Below are 19,317 nucleotides of genomic sequence, written 5' to 3'. Positions count from 1 at the left end.
ACTTTCTGTTTTTTCATTTGTTTCGAGCATGTTTGCAATTGTTCACTGAAGCATTTTTATGATGGCTGCTTTAAAATCCTTGTTAAAAAATTCATATGATGTCTGTCCTTTGGTGTCTGCTTATTTCATCTGGCATAATGTCATCCAGGTTTATCCACATTGTAGCATGTGTCAGAATTTAATTTTTCTTAAGGCTGAAAATATTCTATTGTATGTATATGTCACATTTGGTTTATCCATTCATCAGCTGATGGACACTGGGTTATTACATATTTTGGCTATTGTGAATAGTGCTGTTATGAACATTGGTGTATAAATCTCGTATGTGTAATTTTTAAGCCAAAGAGTTTGCTAGATTCAGTAGTAGCCATTTATTTTCGTATGGTAGTCATTAATGCTGTCCACCAAATATTTCCAGCTTCCTTCCTTCTGGGAATATGCTAAGATTGCACCTTCTGACTCTCTTGTGTTTGGGTGGGGTCATGTAACTAGTTCTGGCCAATGAATTGTGAGACATACTTCTATTTCTGGACTTGAGCATTTAATCACCAGTGTGAAATCCTCTAGGGATTGTATTCCTTCTGCTACAGTACCAGGCAGCATTCAAGGCAGTGGCTGACCTGTTGCCCTGGGTACTAGAATGAGGAGGCATGGGGTCCAGGGGTTCATAGCTGATCATGTAGTGCTATGGACTGAATTGTGTCCCACACACGACCCTGCCCACCGAATATATTTTTCCCGCCACGAATTCCTATGTTGAAGCCTTAATTGTTGTGTGGCTTTTTGCAAGTAAGGTTTAATGAGGTCATAAGACTGAGGCTCTGGTCCAATAGGATTAGTGTTGTTATAAGAAGAGGCACCTGAGAGCTTGTTCTCTTTCTTTCTCTCTGTGCACATGCGCTAAGGAAAGGACCTGTGAGGACATAGTGAGAAGGTGGCTGTCTTCAAGCCAGCTCTCACCAGAACCTAATTGGCTGGCATTTGGTCTTGGATATCTAGCCTCCAGAATTTTGAGCCACCCAGTCAATGGAATTTTGTGATGGCAGCCCAGGCAGCCTAAGACATGTAGTGTGGGTGAGAATTTAGCTTAGCTACTATGATTTTAAGGTTCTTTATTACTTCAGTGGGGGGGGGGTCCACCTGCAGCCCCTACCCCCCTGCCACTGGTCCCCACGGATGAAAATAAGTCTACCAAGACATGATCTGCTTGGGGAGGAAAGGTGGCCAATCTCTCAAAGGAAAAGGGCCAGGAGCCTTTTCCTCAATGGGCTTTTACTGGGTTTAATTTGCATAGGAATACAGGGCGTATATATATACACAGTAAACCTCAATCACTGTCAGACAGTAATCTGCCTGACAATGTATCTATCAAACAATAGATAATGTTCAAAGAACTATGAGGGCTTATTCTGAGTCAGGGTCAGATAGCTAAAGGGCTATAAAACTTTGGGGAACAAACTCATTTCATGCTTGGATCCTTATCATTTAAATTGAGGATATTAGCAAAGCAGGTTTCACAGGATTTTATGCATTCTTTCTTAGGCCTGATCACCCTGGGGAATCTGCCCTTTCCAGCACAGGGCTGCACCCACCTCTGGCATTGTTTCAGGCTTAATGCAGGCAGAGGAAGTAAGGTAGCCAAGAGATTAGGAGACTTCTTACAGACAGAATGAGGACTCAGGCTATGTCAAAGCTGAGGGGCGAGAGTCCATCACCCCCTTTTTCTATAATCCCCAAGTCCTTCCCAGAGGGCCTCTTTGTGACCATGCCTGTTTTAGGTCATCCCTCCTTTGCGGAATCTTACCCGTCATTGGCTAACCGGTCATCCACTCAGGGCCAGGTGGGGTGAAGTGAAGGGGGGCAGAGGCGGTGCTTCTGCCAGGCAGATAAGCTTTGTCTCCTTAGTGGCTTAGGGTCCTAAGGTCTCTCACTCAGCCTTAGCCATGGGGGTTTACAGCTTCTGAGACCAGGCAGGGCGGTTCCCAACATTTCAGCATAACTGAGAGTTATAACTTAGAGAGTTATAACTCAGCATAAGTTATTGACATAATTCCTTTGGGGATTCCCTAATGGGAAAAGGGAAAGACAGTGAACCTACAGCTGTTCGGTCTTATAAAGACAACTCCAATACTTACACAGCTGGGATTTAAGGACCTTTGTTTGAATGACAATCAGATAGCAAGACTTGAAGAAGCTGGTAATATTTTACAAGAGATAACAATAAGTTTATAAAGTTTGGGCAGTTAAAGAAACTTATAAATAATCTTTATCGAAAAGAAATGGAAAGATTGTAATATCCAGCACAGGTATACATTTGACATTTCCGTCCTTTTTACTCAATACAGATTAGGATTTAGATTCTTTATATTTTTGACCTAATTCTTAAAGAACCCTTCAGTTCCAGTTTTACTACAGTTTTCTAAACTGACTTACTCGTCAGCATGATAATTTTCACAGCAGCAGAGTAAATAAACTTTTATCTTAAAAAACACTTACTTTTTTCCTACCTGCCAGGGCTGCTGGTTAAACTCATAGTCTCTGTCTGTAGGCGTGGTCAGCAGCCAGCACTGAAACAGGGGATGGCAATAGGGTGAGTACAGCCCGAGTGCCTCAAGAGAATGGGAAGAAAGGCCACAGGCTGGGAGACAATATTTACAATAAATACAAAATATTTATACCTAATAAAGGATTGTTATCCAAAATGTACAAATAGTTCTTAAAACACAACAATAAGTAAGTGAACAGCCTAATTTAAAAATAGGCAAAAGATCTGAATAGACACCTCACCAAATATGTTATAGATGGCAAATAAGCGTATGAAAAGATGCTCAACACCATGTCATTAAGCAATTGTAAATTAAATGAAGAAATACCACTATACACCCATTAAAATGGCTAAAATCCAAAGCAACATCAAATGCTAGCAATAATGTGAAACGATAGGAATTCTCATTCATCGTTGGCGGAGATGCAAAGTGGTACAGCTACTTTGGAAGACAGTTTGGCACTTTCTTACAAAACTAAACATACTCTTACCAAACAATCCAGGAATTATTCTCCTAGGTATTTACCCAAATGAATTGAAAAGTTAAACTCACACAAAAACCCACACATAGTTATAGCAGCTTTATTCATAATTGCCAAAAATTGGAAGCAACATAAATGTTCTTCAATAGGCAAATGGATACAATGTGGTACGTATATATAATGGAATATTATTCAGTGATGAAAAGAAATGAGCTATCACAAGCCACAAAAAGACCTGGAGGAAACTTAAATGCATATTGTTAAGTGAGAGAAGCCAGACTGAAAAGGCTACATACTACATCACTCCAAACATACACTGTTCTGGAAAAGGCAAAACTATGGAGACAGTAAAAAGATCATCAGTTGCCAGGCATTTGGGAGTAGTGAGGGAGGGATGAACAGGTGGAGCACAGGGGATTTTAGGACAGTGAAACTATTCTGTATAATATAATAATGATGGATACATGTCATTTTACATTTGTCAAACCCACAAAATGTACAACACCAAGAGTTAACTCTAATGAAAACTATGGACTTTGGGTGATAATGATGTATCTGTATTGGTTCGTTGATATAACAAGTGGTGCCAGATGTGGACGGTGGGGTTGGCTGTGTGTGCCTGCAGTGGGGGTGCGCATAGGTGCAACCTCTGTACTTTGTGCTCAATTCTTCTGTGAGCCTAAAATTGCCTTCAGAAATAAAGTTTATTAATTAAAAAACAAAAAAACAAGTGCCAAGAGACTACAGAGTTTAATTTTTTACAATAGAGAAAACACAAAGCTTATAATTTTCTGCCTTCATAGAGCATTAGACAGTTACAGGCTAAGAATCCCTGTTTTGCAAGAAGGAGTGTCACTGAGGGATTCAACTAATGGGAAGGAAGAATAATTCTCAGTGTGGAATGACTGTTTGGGGTGGAGCCGGTCAGGGGGGTAGAAACTGTCCTTGGTATTTGTTTGTGAGAAACTGGGGCTCCGTGTGTCTTTAGCTGAGTGGGGACTTGTCAGACACCATATTCTACTGAGTCCCTGGAATATTCCTGTGTACAGAAAGGTAAACAGCACAGAACTGGGGAACTTTCAGTACCTTTTGAAATCTGCAACACGGGGTATGCCAGGGCGTAGACAAGTGATTCTTGCTTGCACGGAATCCTGCCCCTGCAGACTCAAGGCCAACTGCAAGTTGCTGCCCTGTTTTCCCATGTCCACAGGTCTTGCTGCCGAAGGGACTGGTCACTGGAAGGCAAAGCTCTCTGTCCTCTTTGGTGTGAATATTCCAATTTATTTTCCTTGACATAATTTCAGACTTATAGAAAAGTTGCAAGAACAGTACAAAGAATTCCTTTATACTTTTCACCCAATTTCCCCAAATGTTAACATTACCACATTTGTTTATATCCTTCCCTTCCTCCCTCCCTTTCTTTCCCTACACACACTTTCCCCTCTACCGTCTGAGAATAAGTTGCAGACGTGATACCCCTTTACCCCCAAATACTTCAGTGTCTATTTCTTAAAAGCAAGGACATTCTCTTAAGCACAGTATAATTTTCAAGATCAGGGAAGTAACATTGATACAATACTATAGTCTTCAGACAACATTCAGGCATTTCCAATTTCCCCAATGATGCCCACTATACAAAAGAAAATCTTGGACCATGCATTGCATTCAGTTGTCATGTCTTTCCTCTCTTTCCCCCCCAGTACCAGATATATTTCATTAGTTGTTCATTACAATATGAAAGGATTAGGAGGTGCTGGGCGAAGGTCATGGTCAGGAGTGTGGAGTCCACAATGACCCTCTTCAGTGGCACTTGCGACGCCACTTGTGTTTGAGCTCCATGTAAGAACAGCAGTAGTTGAAGAGCACATAAGCTGCCAGCACTATAGGAACCCCAGCAATGCTCCCAAGGCTCCCTTTCTTCACATTGACATAGTTGTTGTAATCCTGGTAGTAGCCTCTTTGAAATGCTCCGGCAATGCATCAGTATCCAGCTTGGCAGCTCCCCAACTTTGACATCCATGAGCTTCTTCTCCTTCATTTGGTAGGACTGACACCATCATAGAGTCTGGGGTGTCCCAGTCGTCACATCTGTTTAGTCTACTGTAACTAGAACAGTTCCTCAGTCTTTCTTGCACTTTATAACATTGACTTTTTGAAGAGTACAAGCCAATTATTTTATAGGATTCCCCTTAATCTGGGTTTGTCTCTTGTTTCTTTGTAATTACATTTAGGTAATGCATTTTGGTAGAAATAGCACAGAAATGTTGTTATGTTCTTCTCGGTGCATCATAGCAGGAGGTGAACACTGGGGATGTGAATTTGACGCTGGGTTAAAGTGGTGTCTGCCAGATTTTTCTACTGAGGATCCTGCCAAATCTATTTCCGTTGCAAGAATTCCTCTAATAATATAAAGGAGGCAGCATGGAGAATGTTCACCAGTGAACTGCAAACAGTCCTTCAAAACTCAGCTTAAGGGACCTTTGTGTAGCGTTCTCACTGCGCACCCCTTTAGAGACTCAGACTTCTCCTTGTGCCCTATTTTAGCATTTTGCTTGTTGGTATTCCCAAAGACTGGCACCATGCCTGGCGCAGAGTTGGTGTTTATAAATGGTGAATGAATGAATGACAGTGATAGGCTGGAGAAGTGGGTGACTGAGGAGAGATGGAGGGGGAAAAGCCAAGACTGACGATAGATTTCTCAATAAGGAGCCTCTCTTCCTGGTACAGAGAGTACCTGCTGTCTGTACCTCCTCTGCAGAGGAGGAAGGGTGGCAGCTTCCAGGGGTTTGGACTGGCTCCGCCCCTCTTCAGGGAGTGAGGCAGTTTCAGGCCTGGAAAGCAGCTGGGTTATTACAGGTGATCTGGGTTATGTGTTCAGGTAAGATCCTAGAGCACAGGTAGCAAACACAAGGCCCTCGGGCAGGATCTGGGCTTCCATCTTATATCATCCAGCCCAGCACCCTGTTTCTACCCAGCGGCAGCGCTGAGCTCTAGCTTAACTGTTAAAGAGTAGTTACATTTATACAGTCCTAAAATTACATTTGGCCCTTTGAAGGCAACCGCGAGGCTGATGTGGCCCTCGGTGACAATGAGTTTGCCACCCCTGTCCTAGAGGTTCCCCTATTTAAGGGAGCCAATTCCCAGGAGGAAGACAGACGTACAGAGAGCTGATGTCCTTTGAAGAACAGCACTGAGTACTCAGTGCTGTACTCAGTACTGAGGTGGAGTTGGGGGAGGAGAGAAACAAATATCTGGTCACTGAATGACTCGCCAAAGTGAGGAGTTACTTGTCTGCAAAATTCCAAGAGGAAAGGCTCACAAGCGTTCATCTGCTAACCACTCACCTGGCAATGTGAAGAGAAGTGCCTAAAAGTGAAAAGAAATCTTAGGCCGAATTCCACGGGTGAAATTATTCTGAGCAAGGAGCTAGTCAACAGAAAGGAGTTAGCAATTCAAATTAAATAGAACAATAGATTCTAAAGGAGACTTGGAAAAGCAAAAGGCAATAATATCAGGACTAAGTTTTAAATAGAAAAAGGTAAAATTTAACTAGATCCAAACCATGAAAATAGGTATTTAATCAATTAGAAATAAGGTAAGTAGACATAAGATAAACAACCTTCTAAAAGGAAAAGTCTCATATTAAAACAGAAAGCCAGTTTGCTCAGGAAGCTCATATTTCCTGTCCACTTTGTTTGCTTGGAAAACACAGTAGAGCAGACCATCTGGAGTAATTAATTCTGGGGTAAAAATGTCAGAACCTGGGTAAACAAAGATTAGCACCAAAATAATAATAAAGAGGAACTGGAACTAAAATAGAAGCCAAGTTTCATTAAATTCATAGGAGTAGAATTCTGGACAAAATTCAGAAGATTCTTTTTTATTTTTTAAAAATATTTTATTTATTTATTTTTAGAGAGAGGAGAGGGAGGGAGAAAAAGAGGGAGAGAAATATCAATGCATGAGGGATACATCGATTGGTTGCCTCTCGAATGCCCCCTACTGGGGACCTAGCCTGCAACCCAGGCGTGTGCCCTGACTGGGAATTGAACTGGTGACCCTTTCATTTGCAGGCTGGTGCGCAATCCACTGAGCCACACTGGCCAGAGCCAGAAGAGGGTTCCAGGGGCAGATCTATTCTACCATTGGTTAACTTTCTGAACAACAGAATCCTGGAAGGGCTTTTGCTCTTTTTTCTTTATGTAATGCTTTTAAAAAAATTGATATTGAGAGAGAAGGAGGGAGAGAGATAGACAGAAACATAGATTGGTTGCCTCCCATACGCACCCTCATCAGGGGTCAAAACTGCAGCCTTTTGGTGTATAGGAAGATACTTCAACCAACTGAGTCACCAGGCCACGGCAGGGCTCTTTCTCTTATATTTAAGAATATCTCAGGTTTCCAATCAATTTCTGTAAAACTTCCACAAAACAAATGAAAAGATGTGTACATCACATATTTAAAAATACCCTCACTTCTCCCTTAAGATTTTACAACCCAAAGCCACTGAATCTGAAAAGGTTAAGTGTGCAGACGTAATTGACCCACAGAGTGATTAAACCTGGCCTTAGCAAACCATGATTTAATGGTCTGTTGCCCGGAAAGCATGCAAAATATATATTTTGGAAGCAAGAGTGTAAGTCTGAGCTTCTTAGGTGCCCCCTCCTCCCACTCTCAGTGCTACCTAGTGACATTCCAATGCTCAGCCTCAAAAAACCGCTGGGAACAGCATCTCAGAACCATCAGAAGAAAATGTTTCTTCTTCTCTTAGAGCTTCAGAAAAGCAGATTCTATTCCACAACATAAAGCTAGTTCTGATGCTGTTATAAATGGAGAACATTCACTAAAGCACCGATCTCTGAGTCTCCCATCTTCTCTCACCTTCCCAGAAGTGGGGACATGAGCCCTGCGGAGGGGTTCAGGTGCTGGGGTTCTAAGGAAAAGCAGGAAGCCCAAAAGTACAGGAGGTCAGTTTCCACACTATGCAGGGTTATTTCTGGAAGAGAGTTTTAATATGAGCTGTTCAATCATCTCTCATTTTTTGAGGAGAAAACCAAGTCCTGAAAAGAGAAGGCGACTACAGCAGGGCCTAGATGAACAGGGAGCCTGAGTTTCTTCCCACCACTCACAGAAAACCAGTAGAGCTGGAAAATGCATGCGCCGAGAACTGAGGCCACAGAGGTGCAAAGGTAGTTGGGACCAAACTATGTCCCAACTGGATATCAGGTGTGGAGTCAGGTTTAAGTCATTATCCTGTGGGCGATGGGAGCCACTGGAAATTCCTGAGCAGGGCGGGTGGTCACAAGTGCTGACCTTGGACTTAGAGCGACTTAGATTTGAATCTGGGGCTAGTTAGTAAACATTCTGAACATCATTTCCTCCTCTACAAAAAGGGGACATTAATTCCTTAACTTACTTCACCTATTTAAATTCATTTTTTCAGCTTCAAACCATTTAGAATTGTAGGGATTAAATAGCCTCAGGAATTTAAAGCATTTAGCACTGTAATAAATCAGCATTCAATAGTGTTAACTATTGTTTTGAGCAGAGTTTTACTTCCAGAAGATTTATAGGCAGGTTTTTCCCAGCTGAGCAAGGTAACAAGGACCTGATCTGGGAGAATGAAGAGATAAAATATATTTAAGAGACTTTTCAGAGTTAGTGTATCAGTTATCTATTGCATAACAAAACATCTCCAAACTTAGTGGCTTAAAACATCAATCCTTTATCTTTCACATGAATCTGTGATTCAGCCAGGGCTTATCTCTGGTCCATACAGTATCTTCTGGCTGTTGGCTAACAGCTTAGCCGGGGCTGAGGGCTTGGGCTTTGGTTCCTCTCCGTGTGGCCCCTTCCAGGCTGGGTTGGGTTCCTCATAGCATGGTGGTGGCGTTCTAAGAGTGGGCATCCCAAGACTGCGAGGGGGCATATCTGTGATTTAGGCTCAGGAGATTAACATCATTACTTCTTTTGTACTCTATTGGTCAAGGTAGGAACAAAGGTCTACCTAGGTTCAAGGAGAGGTGATTGAAAACCCCATCTCCTGATGGGACTCCAGAAGAACATGTATTAGAGACATAGGGCACATCCATGACTGAAAAGCGTAATCTGCCACTGGTAAGTATGACACGGCATAGCAAATGATTGGCTGTGGGCGGTGAGGGAGAAGGAGGCATTGAGGATGGCTGAGGTTGCTGGTTGGGGTGACTCCATGGTGCCGCTCATAGAATTAGGAAACACAGAAGTAAGGGTCTTGTTAAAGTATTTAAACAAGGAGGCCCTTAGACTGAGGGGGCTCTAGTGTCTCGGTAGCCTACATAAGCAAATGAGTCAAGGAACTCGAACCCGAGAAAGTAAAACTTAAGAACAACCAATCACAAATAGCTTACTAACCTTTCCAATCAAATAATGTATTTGCTTTGCTTCCGCAGCTTCTCTATAGAACCTGCCCCTAGCTCCCATGGGTGGAGTGCTCATAACCACTGTTGGTTTGGCACTGCCCCGCCGCCTGAAGTGATGTTTGCCCAAATACACTCTTCAAAACTTAATATGCCTCAGTTTACCTTTTAACAGTATGTTTGCGGCCATTGTTGGCACTTAGAGGCCCATCAATAGTTAGAAGCGTGGGACTTGGGAGAGAGTTAAGGGAGTCTTTCACTAGGAAAAAAGTCTTTCAGTTGAAACAGACTAGAAGAAATGGTTAAGGATGAGAAAGGGGGAAAAGATTCTTGTGAAGTTAAGAACAATCTAACAATAGCAGAGGGTAGTGGGGAGGGGACAGTGGGGAGAGGGGATTACAGTAACTACTATAAAGGACACATGGACAAAATCAAGGGGGAGGGTGGAGGCGGGGGAGGGAGGTGGGTTTGGCTGGGGTGGGATGGAGGGATGGGGAGAAAATGCAGATAACTGTAATTGAATAACAATAAAAATTTGAAAAAAGATTCTTGTAAAACATTATCTCAGTAGAGGGAGGAGGGAGTGGCAGGCAGTGAGAGAGGAATGAACAAGTGGCCATAAGTAGAAGAAAAACATTCAACTTTGGTTTTATGGAAACCAAAAAGGAGGAGAGGTGGGGGTTGAAGTGCATTTAACATCACAAAGCAGCCAGGCTGGATTAGGACGGAGAAAAGGCCATTGGGTTTAGCAGATGGGGCGCACTGGCAACCTTTCAGAGAGCACTGCATAGAACGTACCACCTAGCATTTGTGTAGCCCTCTGGAGTTGTTAAAACATTTTCACACATGGGATGGAAAGTCCTGCTAGAAAATAAATGTATTATTTTTTTCTCTATTAATGGCAGAAGCAAATGGGTTAAATACTCAAATGTAAGACCTGGGATGATAAAACTCTGGAAAGAAAACATAGGAGAAAAGCTTCATGACATTGGTCTTGGCAATGATTTCTGGGTATGACGCCAAAAGCACAGATAACAAAAGCAAAAATAGACAAGTGGGACAACATCTAACTCAAAAGTTTCTTCGCAGCAAAGGAAACAGTGAACGGAGTGAAAAGACAATCTATGGAATAGGAGAAAATACTTGCAAATGATATATTTGATAAGGGGTTAATATCCAACATATATAAAGAACTTCTTCAACTAAATAGCAAAACAAAACAAAAACCAAACAGATCAATTAAAAATGGACAAAGGACCTGAATGGATATTTCTCAAAATCACTAGTCATCAGGGAAATGCAAATCAAAGCACAATGAGCTATCATCTCACACTTGTTAGGAATGCTCTTATCAAAACCACATGAACAGAGATAACAGTGTGGGCAAGCATGTGGAGAAATTGGAACTTGGGTGCAATGTTCCTGGGAATGTAAAAGGATGCGGCTGCTATTGAAAACAGCCTGGAGGTTCCTCAAAAAAATTTAAAATAGAATTATGATATAATCCAGCAACCCTACTTCTGCATATTTACCCCCCAAAATTGAAATCAGGATCTAGAAAGACATTTGCATACCCACGTTCACTGCAGCATTATCCACAATAGCCAATGTGTAGAAACAACCTAAGTGTGCACCGAGGGATGAATGATAAAGAAAACGTGTTATATACATATAATGGAATGTTACTCAGCCTTTAAAAAAAGGAAATCCGGCCATATGGATGAAAGTTGAGGACATCATGTTAAATGAAATAAGCCAGTCACCGAATGACAAGTGCTGCATGATTCCACTTGTATGAGGTACATGAATAGTCAAACACATAGAAGCGGAGCATAGAATGGCCGTTGCCAGGTGCTGGGGGGAGGGAAAATAAGGAGTTGCAACTCAGTGGGTATAAAGTTTCAGTTATTCAAGATAAATTCTAGAGCTCTACCGTTCATTTTGCTAGTAATTAATGTATTGCACACTTAAAAATTGTTAAGAGGGTGGTGGTTCTTATGTTGTGTTCTTACCATAGTTAAAAAAAAAAAAAGCAGAAACGAGTTTGAACACCAGAGTAGTTCTTTCCACTGCATTCCTGAACCTTAGGAGCAGATGGAGAACCGCCAGCAGTGCACTCAACCTTGAAGGGCGGACCATGTCCTAATCCGGGGCTCAAGGGCGGGAATGTGCCTATGCATGTGAGCAGGCAGAGAGGGACTGTGGCCCAAGGGCATTGCATTGAACATTGTGCAATGGCAGAAGGCAGGATAGTGGGCCCAGGCCAGCAGGGATCCAGTTTAAGACTTGCCCAGTTTGGCTGCTGTGCTGCCAGCTCTCTTTCTTGTTTTCTGGAGGAAAGGGCTTGGCTGGTCGTTCTCCATAGAAACTGAACTCTGTGAAACCTCCGTAAACTGAAGGGAAAAGTGCCCTCCCCACAAGCCCATAAAAACCCTAACAAATCTCCTCACAGCTCTATGAAGTGTGGTTTATTAGCATCCCCATTTTACAGATGAGCTTTGAGTTCATGGGCCTTGTTCAAGGTTGCATATCTAGCTTATACGCAGAGGCAGAGATTGAGCCCGTGTAAGAAAAATTCCATGGGATCCTCAATTCACTCAAGTAAGATCTTATTTAGCCTCCTCTCCATTTATTTTTCCTAGTAAATCTGAGTTCCATGGGCCTTGTAACAGAATTCTAAAGATCAGCCTTATAAAAAAACAGAAGTGTTCATAATTAACAAAAGGAGTCTTGGAAAGATACAGCAACGTTCCTTGTCTCCTGCAGGTGTGGAGGGAGACACACCATTCTGTATCATAACACTAAGCCAAATAATCTTATGTGGACAAGGTATTAAAACAAGATTTTTTTCTTTCAGGAGTATCGATGTGCTTCTCCTGTGCAAAATGGAGATTAATATGCTTTTTGCTGGTACCAATTTCTTCTGTTTTCTCTTAAAATAAACTTCCCATGCAAGTGTTATTTGAAGAGAGGGATTTTGTAAGTCTTCTAAGACTTTAGAAATTGTCATGCCTCACAAAAGTTACCTCTTAAAAAGTCATTCTGATTAGCTGCTGCTGTGAGGTGAACTACGTTGCTCCTGAAGATGTCGAAGTCCTAACACCCAGTACCTGGGAATGTGACCTTATTTGAAAAAAGGGTCTTTGTAGATGACCAAGTTACAATGAGGTTATTAGAATGGGCCTTAATCCAATATGATGGTGTCCTTATATGAAGGGGACATTAGGACACAGGACAGACGAGTACAGAGGGAAGACAATGTGAAGACACAGAGAGCATGTCACCTATACATCAAGGAGCACCTAAGGCTACCAGAAGCTAAGGGAGAAGCGTGAAACATATTCCTCTACACAGCCCTCAGAAGGAGCCAGCCCTCCTGAGACACCTTGGGCTCAGACTTCTAGCCTCTGAACTGTGAGACATTTGTTGTTTGGCCCGTCCAGTTTGTCGTGGCAGCCCTAGAAACGAATACAGCTGCCCTGAAAACAATGTAGCAATGACAGTACCTCCTTATTAAATCAAGACAGAACCACTGGGCACATCTCTGTCACATGCATGACAGAAAATACAAACTCTCAAATCACTTGAGTCTGTTTCATTTAACTGGCTGGCCCTGATCTGAGTAAAAGTCTAATGCTCTCCCACCACATCACAGCTGCCCATGAGCACACGAAGCGTAACTACCCATTTATTTTTCTTCTATGGTTAGCCTCCTGGCCCACAACCCAGGCATGTGCCCTGACTGGAATCAAATTGGCAACCCTTTGATTCATAGGCCCATGCTCAATACACTGAGCCACACCAGCCAGGGCTCATTACTGATCTGTAAGGGCTTTTTAAAATTAGGTACCTCACATTTTAGATGTGAATATTTTCTCCCAATCTGTCATGTATCTTTCATTCTTTTTGGAGGTATTATTTTCCATAGGTATTTTAAATTTTTATGTAACTATATATTGACCTTTTATTTTATGGCTTTTGAATATCATGTATTACTTCCAAGATCACAAAAATCTATTTTTCCCAACGTTTTCATACCTTTGGTTTTTAAGTTTAGTGATCACTTTTTTCCAGCTAGCTAGCTAAATGGCCCAACACCATTAGTTGACTACAACCCCTCCCACTGACATGAACTGCCTTCTTCATCACAAATTCCTAAAGATATTTGGGTCTGTTTCTGGTCTTTATTTGCCTTTGTTTAGCAATAGGCCACAAAAACACATTGTGCATGTATTTTGAGCAGCCCAGGAGGTGGCCAACTGAAGAATGAGCACCAGCTACCTTCTCAAGGTTACCACTCAGCTCTAGTCATTTGCTGCCATGCAGAAACGTGGGCCTAATGTAGCCAGATCTGTTAAGTTCCCAAGACTAGACAACCAGATTTTAATATGAAAGCTACAGCTTTCGAGAGCTGGCAAATAGTTTTTTAAATTAAAAAAATTACACGGACAAAATATATTTGCATGCTGAGAGCAGCCTGCAGCGCAGCACTTGGTCACCTCTGTTCCAGATGCGATGTTGAAATGGGATCATGCGGAGTAAGGTCAGACTAAATCTAGGTGTTCACCTCCAACTGTCTTTCACTGCCAACATTAAGAAAAGAGGAAGAGTGATGCAGCAGCTCTGGAAACCAAGGTTATCTGTATCCACCCCTGGGAGACAGAAGTGGTGTCCTTACTTTACCTCTCACCCACATGTGTTGATGCTGTTCCTGGCTTGCCCAGGAAACAGGAGGTAGTAGGTCAGTGTGGGGGAAGGGATGGTTGCATATTAAGTTCCCTGAAACTGACCAAATGGAAAACTAAGTAGTATCCCAAATCACCATACATAAAACAAAGGCTCTTCATTTCAAGTTTTTAATTAAAGCTGTATATAAGATTACATTATTCCTGCATCTTCTCAATTGTTTCTTCCTTGTACTTGCCCTTTTCCTTTCCTACTTGGCGAGATTTGGCTTTACGTTCAAGGATCTTTTTGCGGTCTTTGTCCAGTTTTAGTCTAGTGATAACCACCTGTAGAAAAATAAAAACACTTCTAAACATTAACAACACAGAACACATGGAAGGCCCAACATTCAATCCCATTTACCAAACATCTAAACAGGAAGTGATTAACTCAAAACTGCCAGATATCATTCTTCAGCTCCCAAGTCAAACCCATTAAACATTCACTAGTGCTCTCTACCAACAAAGGAGAAGCGATGGTTTATCAATGGTTTTTCCTCATACTCGCTTCTGTGCTTTATTAGAAAATGTACAGCTTATACAAACTCCTCACTTATTCCACTTCTCATCTTAGTTTTATAAGCTAAGTTGTATATTTTTGTTTTTATACTAACTTTAGAACCATGAGATTGGAAAGCCTCCACTCCTTTAACCTGCAAAACCTTTGGTGAAGTCACAGTACAGATCTTATTTCAACTAATTGCTAAAGACATCTAGATGATGATAAATTTTAGTCATGAGTAACAGTTAAGGGGGAAGAGAGTACTGATAGTTCTGGAAATACAGCACGTGACTAAAGGAAACTCTCTGCCGTCAAGAACTTACAGCCTGCAACAGTATGGGGAGATGAATGACGGCCGACAGCGGCTAAATCACGCAGGGCAGTAAGGCGAGGTGCTATTGACAGGGCTACATTTGAACATCAGTAAAAAGGGGAAAGTGAAGTCATCTGGGTAGAAGTGCCCAAAGAGAACATCGAGTACAGGAGTCCAGTGGCAGGAGAACTTAACTTCTACAGGTGTGTTTCTCAACTTGAATGTGTCTAAGAATCCACTGGAGGGCTTGTTAAAATAGATCCCTGGGTCCTACCCCCAATTTGGCAGTGGAAGTAGGAACAGAATTTGCAATTCTATCAAGTTGCCAGGTTATCCTGCTAACCAGTGGACATACTCTCAACGGTACAGCTGTATGAACAGCCAAGAGGCCAAGACACATGGAAAGCAGATGACGTGAGGTGGCTGGTGAGAGGAGATCAGGCAAGGTCTTACAGGCTATTCTGATAGTTGACAAGCAGGCAGGATTCTGTGTTTAAAGAGACAGAAGCCAACAGGTCTTACTGAGTGATGTGGGGCATATAATAATTAAAACATGACATTCTGGCCTGGCACAGAACTGCTATATGCTGTGATGGTGGCAAACCGTGAAGAGGTTTCAAGGAGAAAATCAGGACTTGGAATGTGTCAGGTTTGAAGTAACAATGAGATATCCAAACTGAAAGATAGGCTGGATTGGAGGTCTAGGTTGGAGTCATCTGCTTCTAGAAATCTGTAAGTCCTAAGACTGGAGTAAGAGATGATGAGTACTAAGCCAAAAACTGAGGCAAAGCATCATGCTTGTACCCAGGGGTAGAGAACATGTGGCAAAATGTCAATAGTGAATTGTAGGTGAAAGATATGCGGGTGTTTGACTGCTGTAGTCCTCTGACTTTTCTAAATGAAAATTAGATTTATGGTGCCAACTTAAAATCTTAAAAAATAAACACTTCAGTACTTGAACACTTACCATGTACCACTACCTTTATTTATTTATTTTTAAAGATTTTATTTATTCATTTTTAGAGAGAGGGGAAGGGAAGAAGAGAGGGAAACATCAACTCATTGTGTCTCACTTGTGCCCGGACCAGGGACCAAACCCGCAACCCAAGCATGTACTCTGACTGGGGAAATCAACCAGCGACTTAGAGGGACGATGCCCAAACAACTGAGCCACACCAGTCAAGGCCCTTTTTAAAAAGAGACAGCAATATTGGGAGAATTCACATTAAAGTCCAGGACGGGTGCCTGCTATGGGAATCAGGTCAACCTTCCTATCTTAACTTAGTTATCACTATTAATGGGATCTAGTCTCTGAGCTTCAGGTTCCCTCCCATTAGTAAAGGACTTAATACCTACCTCGCAGGGCTGTAAAGCTGCCTTACTGCTCACTCAATTTTAATACACAAAAGCAAACCGAGCACAAGCTCCATTTCCTCTAAAAAATCACCCCATTTCCTAGATTTTACAATCTGTTCAGGTTTGACTGTTGACTGATCGATCACCTCACTAACAGCTTTTGAGAAAAAAGTACCTTAAATATACACATAGAATAGAATGACTGTTAAAGACACCGTGACTTCACACAAATTCTAAGTGTTACTAGAATACTCAAGTCACAGTATGTGCTTTAAGACTGGCTTCCAGCACATCTAAAATCTACTTCTGTAAACGAGCAATCACACAGGACAACAACTGCTTTACTTGCAGTCTCCCTTCTCAGCCATGCTCAAGACCACCCACCTTGCTGGGGTGAATGCCCACATGAACAGTTGTACCATTAGCTTTCTCCCGCTGCACTCGTTCAATGTAGATGACGTATTTCTTCCTGTAAACCTGGACTACTTTGCCAATTTGCTGCCCTTTGTAATGTCCTCGCACAACCTAAATGCAAATTCAAAAATAACAGAAATATGTAAATAAAAAGATTAACCTTGTAAACCAGGAAAACTACGAATCTTGTTAACATCATTCACTATCAAATCTGCAGGACCATTCAATTTTTAAAGACTTAGTTGTTAATGAAAACAGGCCAATAATTCAATCTCTGGCTTTAAACCAGGCCCCCACAGAAATCTACAGTGCACTGTAACTGTAACTTTTGGTTCCCCAACAGTGGTGGGCTTGTTAAAAGCCCCTGGCTTTTTATAGCAAGTGGAAAACAAGGAAATTGTTATGCCATCTCAAAGGGAGCAACAGGCCACAAGTATTCAATGCACAACCCATTAAAGTGTTTAACCTAGTGCCAAAAGTGGGCACTAGCAAATAGAAGGAAAAAGACTACTTCTCTCCCAAAGGTTAACTAATAGTTTTCTACTTGAGTCCCAGTGATCTGTAGCTCGCCAGGAGGCAATCCAAAATGCTTCTGGACAGGTATTTCTTTCCAGTTGTAGATTGTCTTACGTTTACATTAAGAAATCTTGAAAGCACACTAGACTGCCTCCCAAGTCTAACAGCAACTTTAGCACCAGCAGAGTAGCAACCAATGGCTGTTCTCAAACCGTACCACTATCTGGGAATGGGTTTCATTTACTTAAATGGGCACTAGCCTCATGAAATATTATTGGGGATATGCAAGCCACTTTAGAAATTGCTTGAACCCTTGCTGCAGGCTACAGCTAAGAAACATTTTTAGAGATTTTTCACTTATATAGATTTGACAAATTGTTTTCAGGTAAACTCAAGCAATCACATTAAACCACATTTGCTAGAATTTCTGTATCTGGATTCTTAAAAATCATTACATCTTTTGGGGGGGGTGAATGTCTTTGGATTTTGATTCAAGTAGTCTGTTTAATGGGCCTCAACTGTCTCTTCAATGACCAAACATACCTAGAAAAAGACAGACCCAAAGTAATGTTTTGGTTATGAACTATCGTTCTTGTTCTGTTTAATTATGGCTGCTTCTGATGCTGGAGACAATTGATTTTCACCTTCTTCAAGAGTAAAAGTGAAGTAAAAACTGAAAAGCAGCATACTTTTCCTTGTTTTTTAGTTCCTGGCTCAACTCCTTCTTTAATCCTGTTCTGGGAGCAACTGCCCAGGTGCAGCACTCTCTCAGAATGCAATCCCTTTTCTATGCCAAGTGTGCAGGATATTTACCAAGATGACCCGTACACCACACATACCTGAACTTCATCATCCTTTCGGATGGGCATGGATCGAACGTTGTACTTCTGTCTCAGCTCTTTGGAAAGAGGAGAAGACATAATCTTCCTGCGAATGTGGGAAGGTGCATTGAAATGCCTTTTACGGTTCTTGCTCCGGTCAGAAGTCACAAAGGGATTGAACTTCATTTTGACTAAATAAAAAGTTAAAGAAGGAGTCAACGACCAAAATCCCTTTCCAAACAAGTAACAGCAACAATTGCATCTTTAAAGTTTAAAATGCTCACAGAAACTGTCGTGTTTTTTAACCCCATCAAAAATTACTTGAACTCAATGCCTTATCAACTGAAGTTGTAAGTTCTAAATATTTTGCTTTACTGGGATACACTCAACATTTATGTAATAAAATATTTTCCATTAGTAACACAAGTGTTTTAATTACTAAGTTTGTTTACACTCTCCAAACTCCTAGGACAAAGCAGACCGGCAACTTAGTTCTTCACAACTCAGTTCTTCAAATGTAACATCACGTTTTAGAGACCAACCAACGTTAGCCTAATACGGACTTGAGTGTGACCACTAGCCCCCTCCAAAATGAAATCAGGCCACCCACTCCGAACCTGGAAAGTGTTGCACAGAACCCAGGTCCAAAAAACTTCCAATGGACGAGCGTGGTTTGGGAGGTCCGTGGCTTTACCAAAAGTTATTTCGAGATTATTCTGTAGAAGCTACACTGCCCAGCTCTAACTCCACATCCATAGGCCCCCTCCCCTCCAGCTCCCGTTTCCGAATCCCATAATCCTCTTTTCCCATCCCCAGACTGACGGCCCTTCATGTAGTGGGGAAACAAGTCGAGATCATCTTGGCCCCTCTTCCTGGCTGCTACTCGGCCGCTGGAAGGCTATAGGGTACCCCGACATCGAGAGCCACCGCGCCAGGGAACGGATGGCTGCGGATTACACGCGCTTTCCCAGCAAATCCTTACCCGCTGGCGCCTCAGCGATGGCCGCAAAAGGGAAGAGACCCAGACGCTACTTCCGGTTCTGTAAGTTTACGAGAGCTCTCGCGAGATCGATTTCTCGAGCGAGAGAGGCTCAAAGTTTGAATGGGAAGAGGAAATTGAGAAAGAAATTGACGACTAGTGTCACCTCACGGCTAGGAGCGGAACTGCAAAGAACTGCAAAACTCCCTTCTCCGGTCCTGGTTACTTTCTTCGAAGCTCTGGGTTCTGCATCTGCGTCCTCTGGGA

At 42.0% G+C, this 19,317-nt stretch overlaps 1 protein-coding gene and 1 pseudogene across 2 annotated transcripts; both read right to left on the bottom strand.

Moving 5' to 3' along the window:
- Positions 1–4,827: 4,827 nt before the first annotated feature.
- LOC112308442 (ATP synthase subunit f, mitochondrial pseudogene) lies at positions 4,828–5,065 on the bottom strand (annotated as a pseudogene).
- A 9,202-nt stretch (positions 5,066–14,267) lies between these two features.
- On the bottom strand, positions 14,268–19,210 carry RPL26 (ribosomal protein L26). 2 transcript variants are annotated; one of them, XM_024565167.3, is made up of 4 exons: positions 19,054–19,210; positions 18,090–18,262; positions 16,705–16,845; positions 14,268–14,437 (listed from the first exon to the last, which is right to left on the bottom strand). In XM_024565167.3, the coding sequence occupies exons 2-4, from the start codon at positions 18,255–18,257 to the stop codon at positions 14,309–14,311; spliced, it is 438 nt and encodes a 145-aa protein (XP_024420935.2). In that variant the 5' UTR covers positions 18,258–18,262; positions 19,054–19,210; the 3' UTR covers positions 14,268–14,308. The 2 variants fall into 2 exon arrangements, with proteins under 2 accessions (XP_024420935.2, XP_045055175.2); XM_045199240.2 differs by lacking the exon at positions 19,054–19,210 and adding an exon at positions 18,689–18,839.
- Positions 19,211–19,317: the final 107 nt, after the last annotated feature.

This window comes from Desmodus rotundus, chromosome 9, assembly GCF_022682495.2.
Source record: "Desmodus rotundus isolate HL8 chromosome 9, HLdesRot8A.1, whole genome shotgun sequence".
Lineage (NCBI taxonomy): Eukaryota > Metazoa > Chordata > Mammalia > Chiroptera > Phyllostomidae > Desmodus > Desmodus rotundus.
Note: the sequence above shows the minus strand (reverse complement) of the source record. Positions and strands in the feature narration are given on the sequence as shown.

Excerpts from the sequence above, each read along its gene's own strand:
- RPL26 (XM_024565167.3), bottom strand. The coding sequence starts at position 18,257 with ATGAAGTTCAATCCCTTTGTGACTTCTGACCGGAGCAAGAACCGTAAA. Across the intron at positions 16,846-18,089 it reads GAAAGGATGATGAAGTTCAG|GTTGTGCGAGGACATTACAA; the intron begins GTATGTGTGGTG and ends ATTTGCATTTAG. Across the intron at positions 14,438-16,704 it reads TGGGCATTCACCCCAGCAAG|GTGGTTATCACTAGACTAAA; the intron begins GTGGGTGGTCTT and ends ATTTTTCTACAG.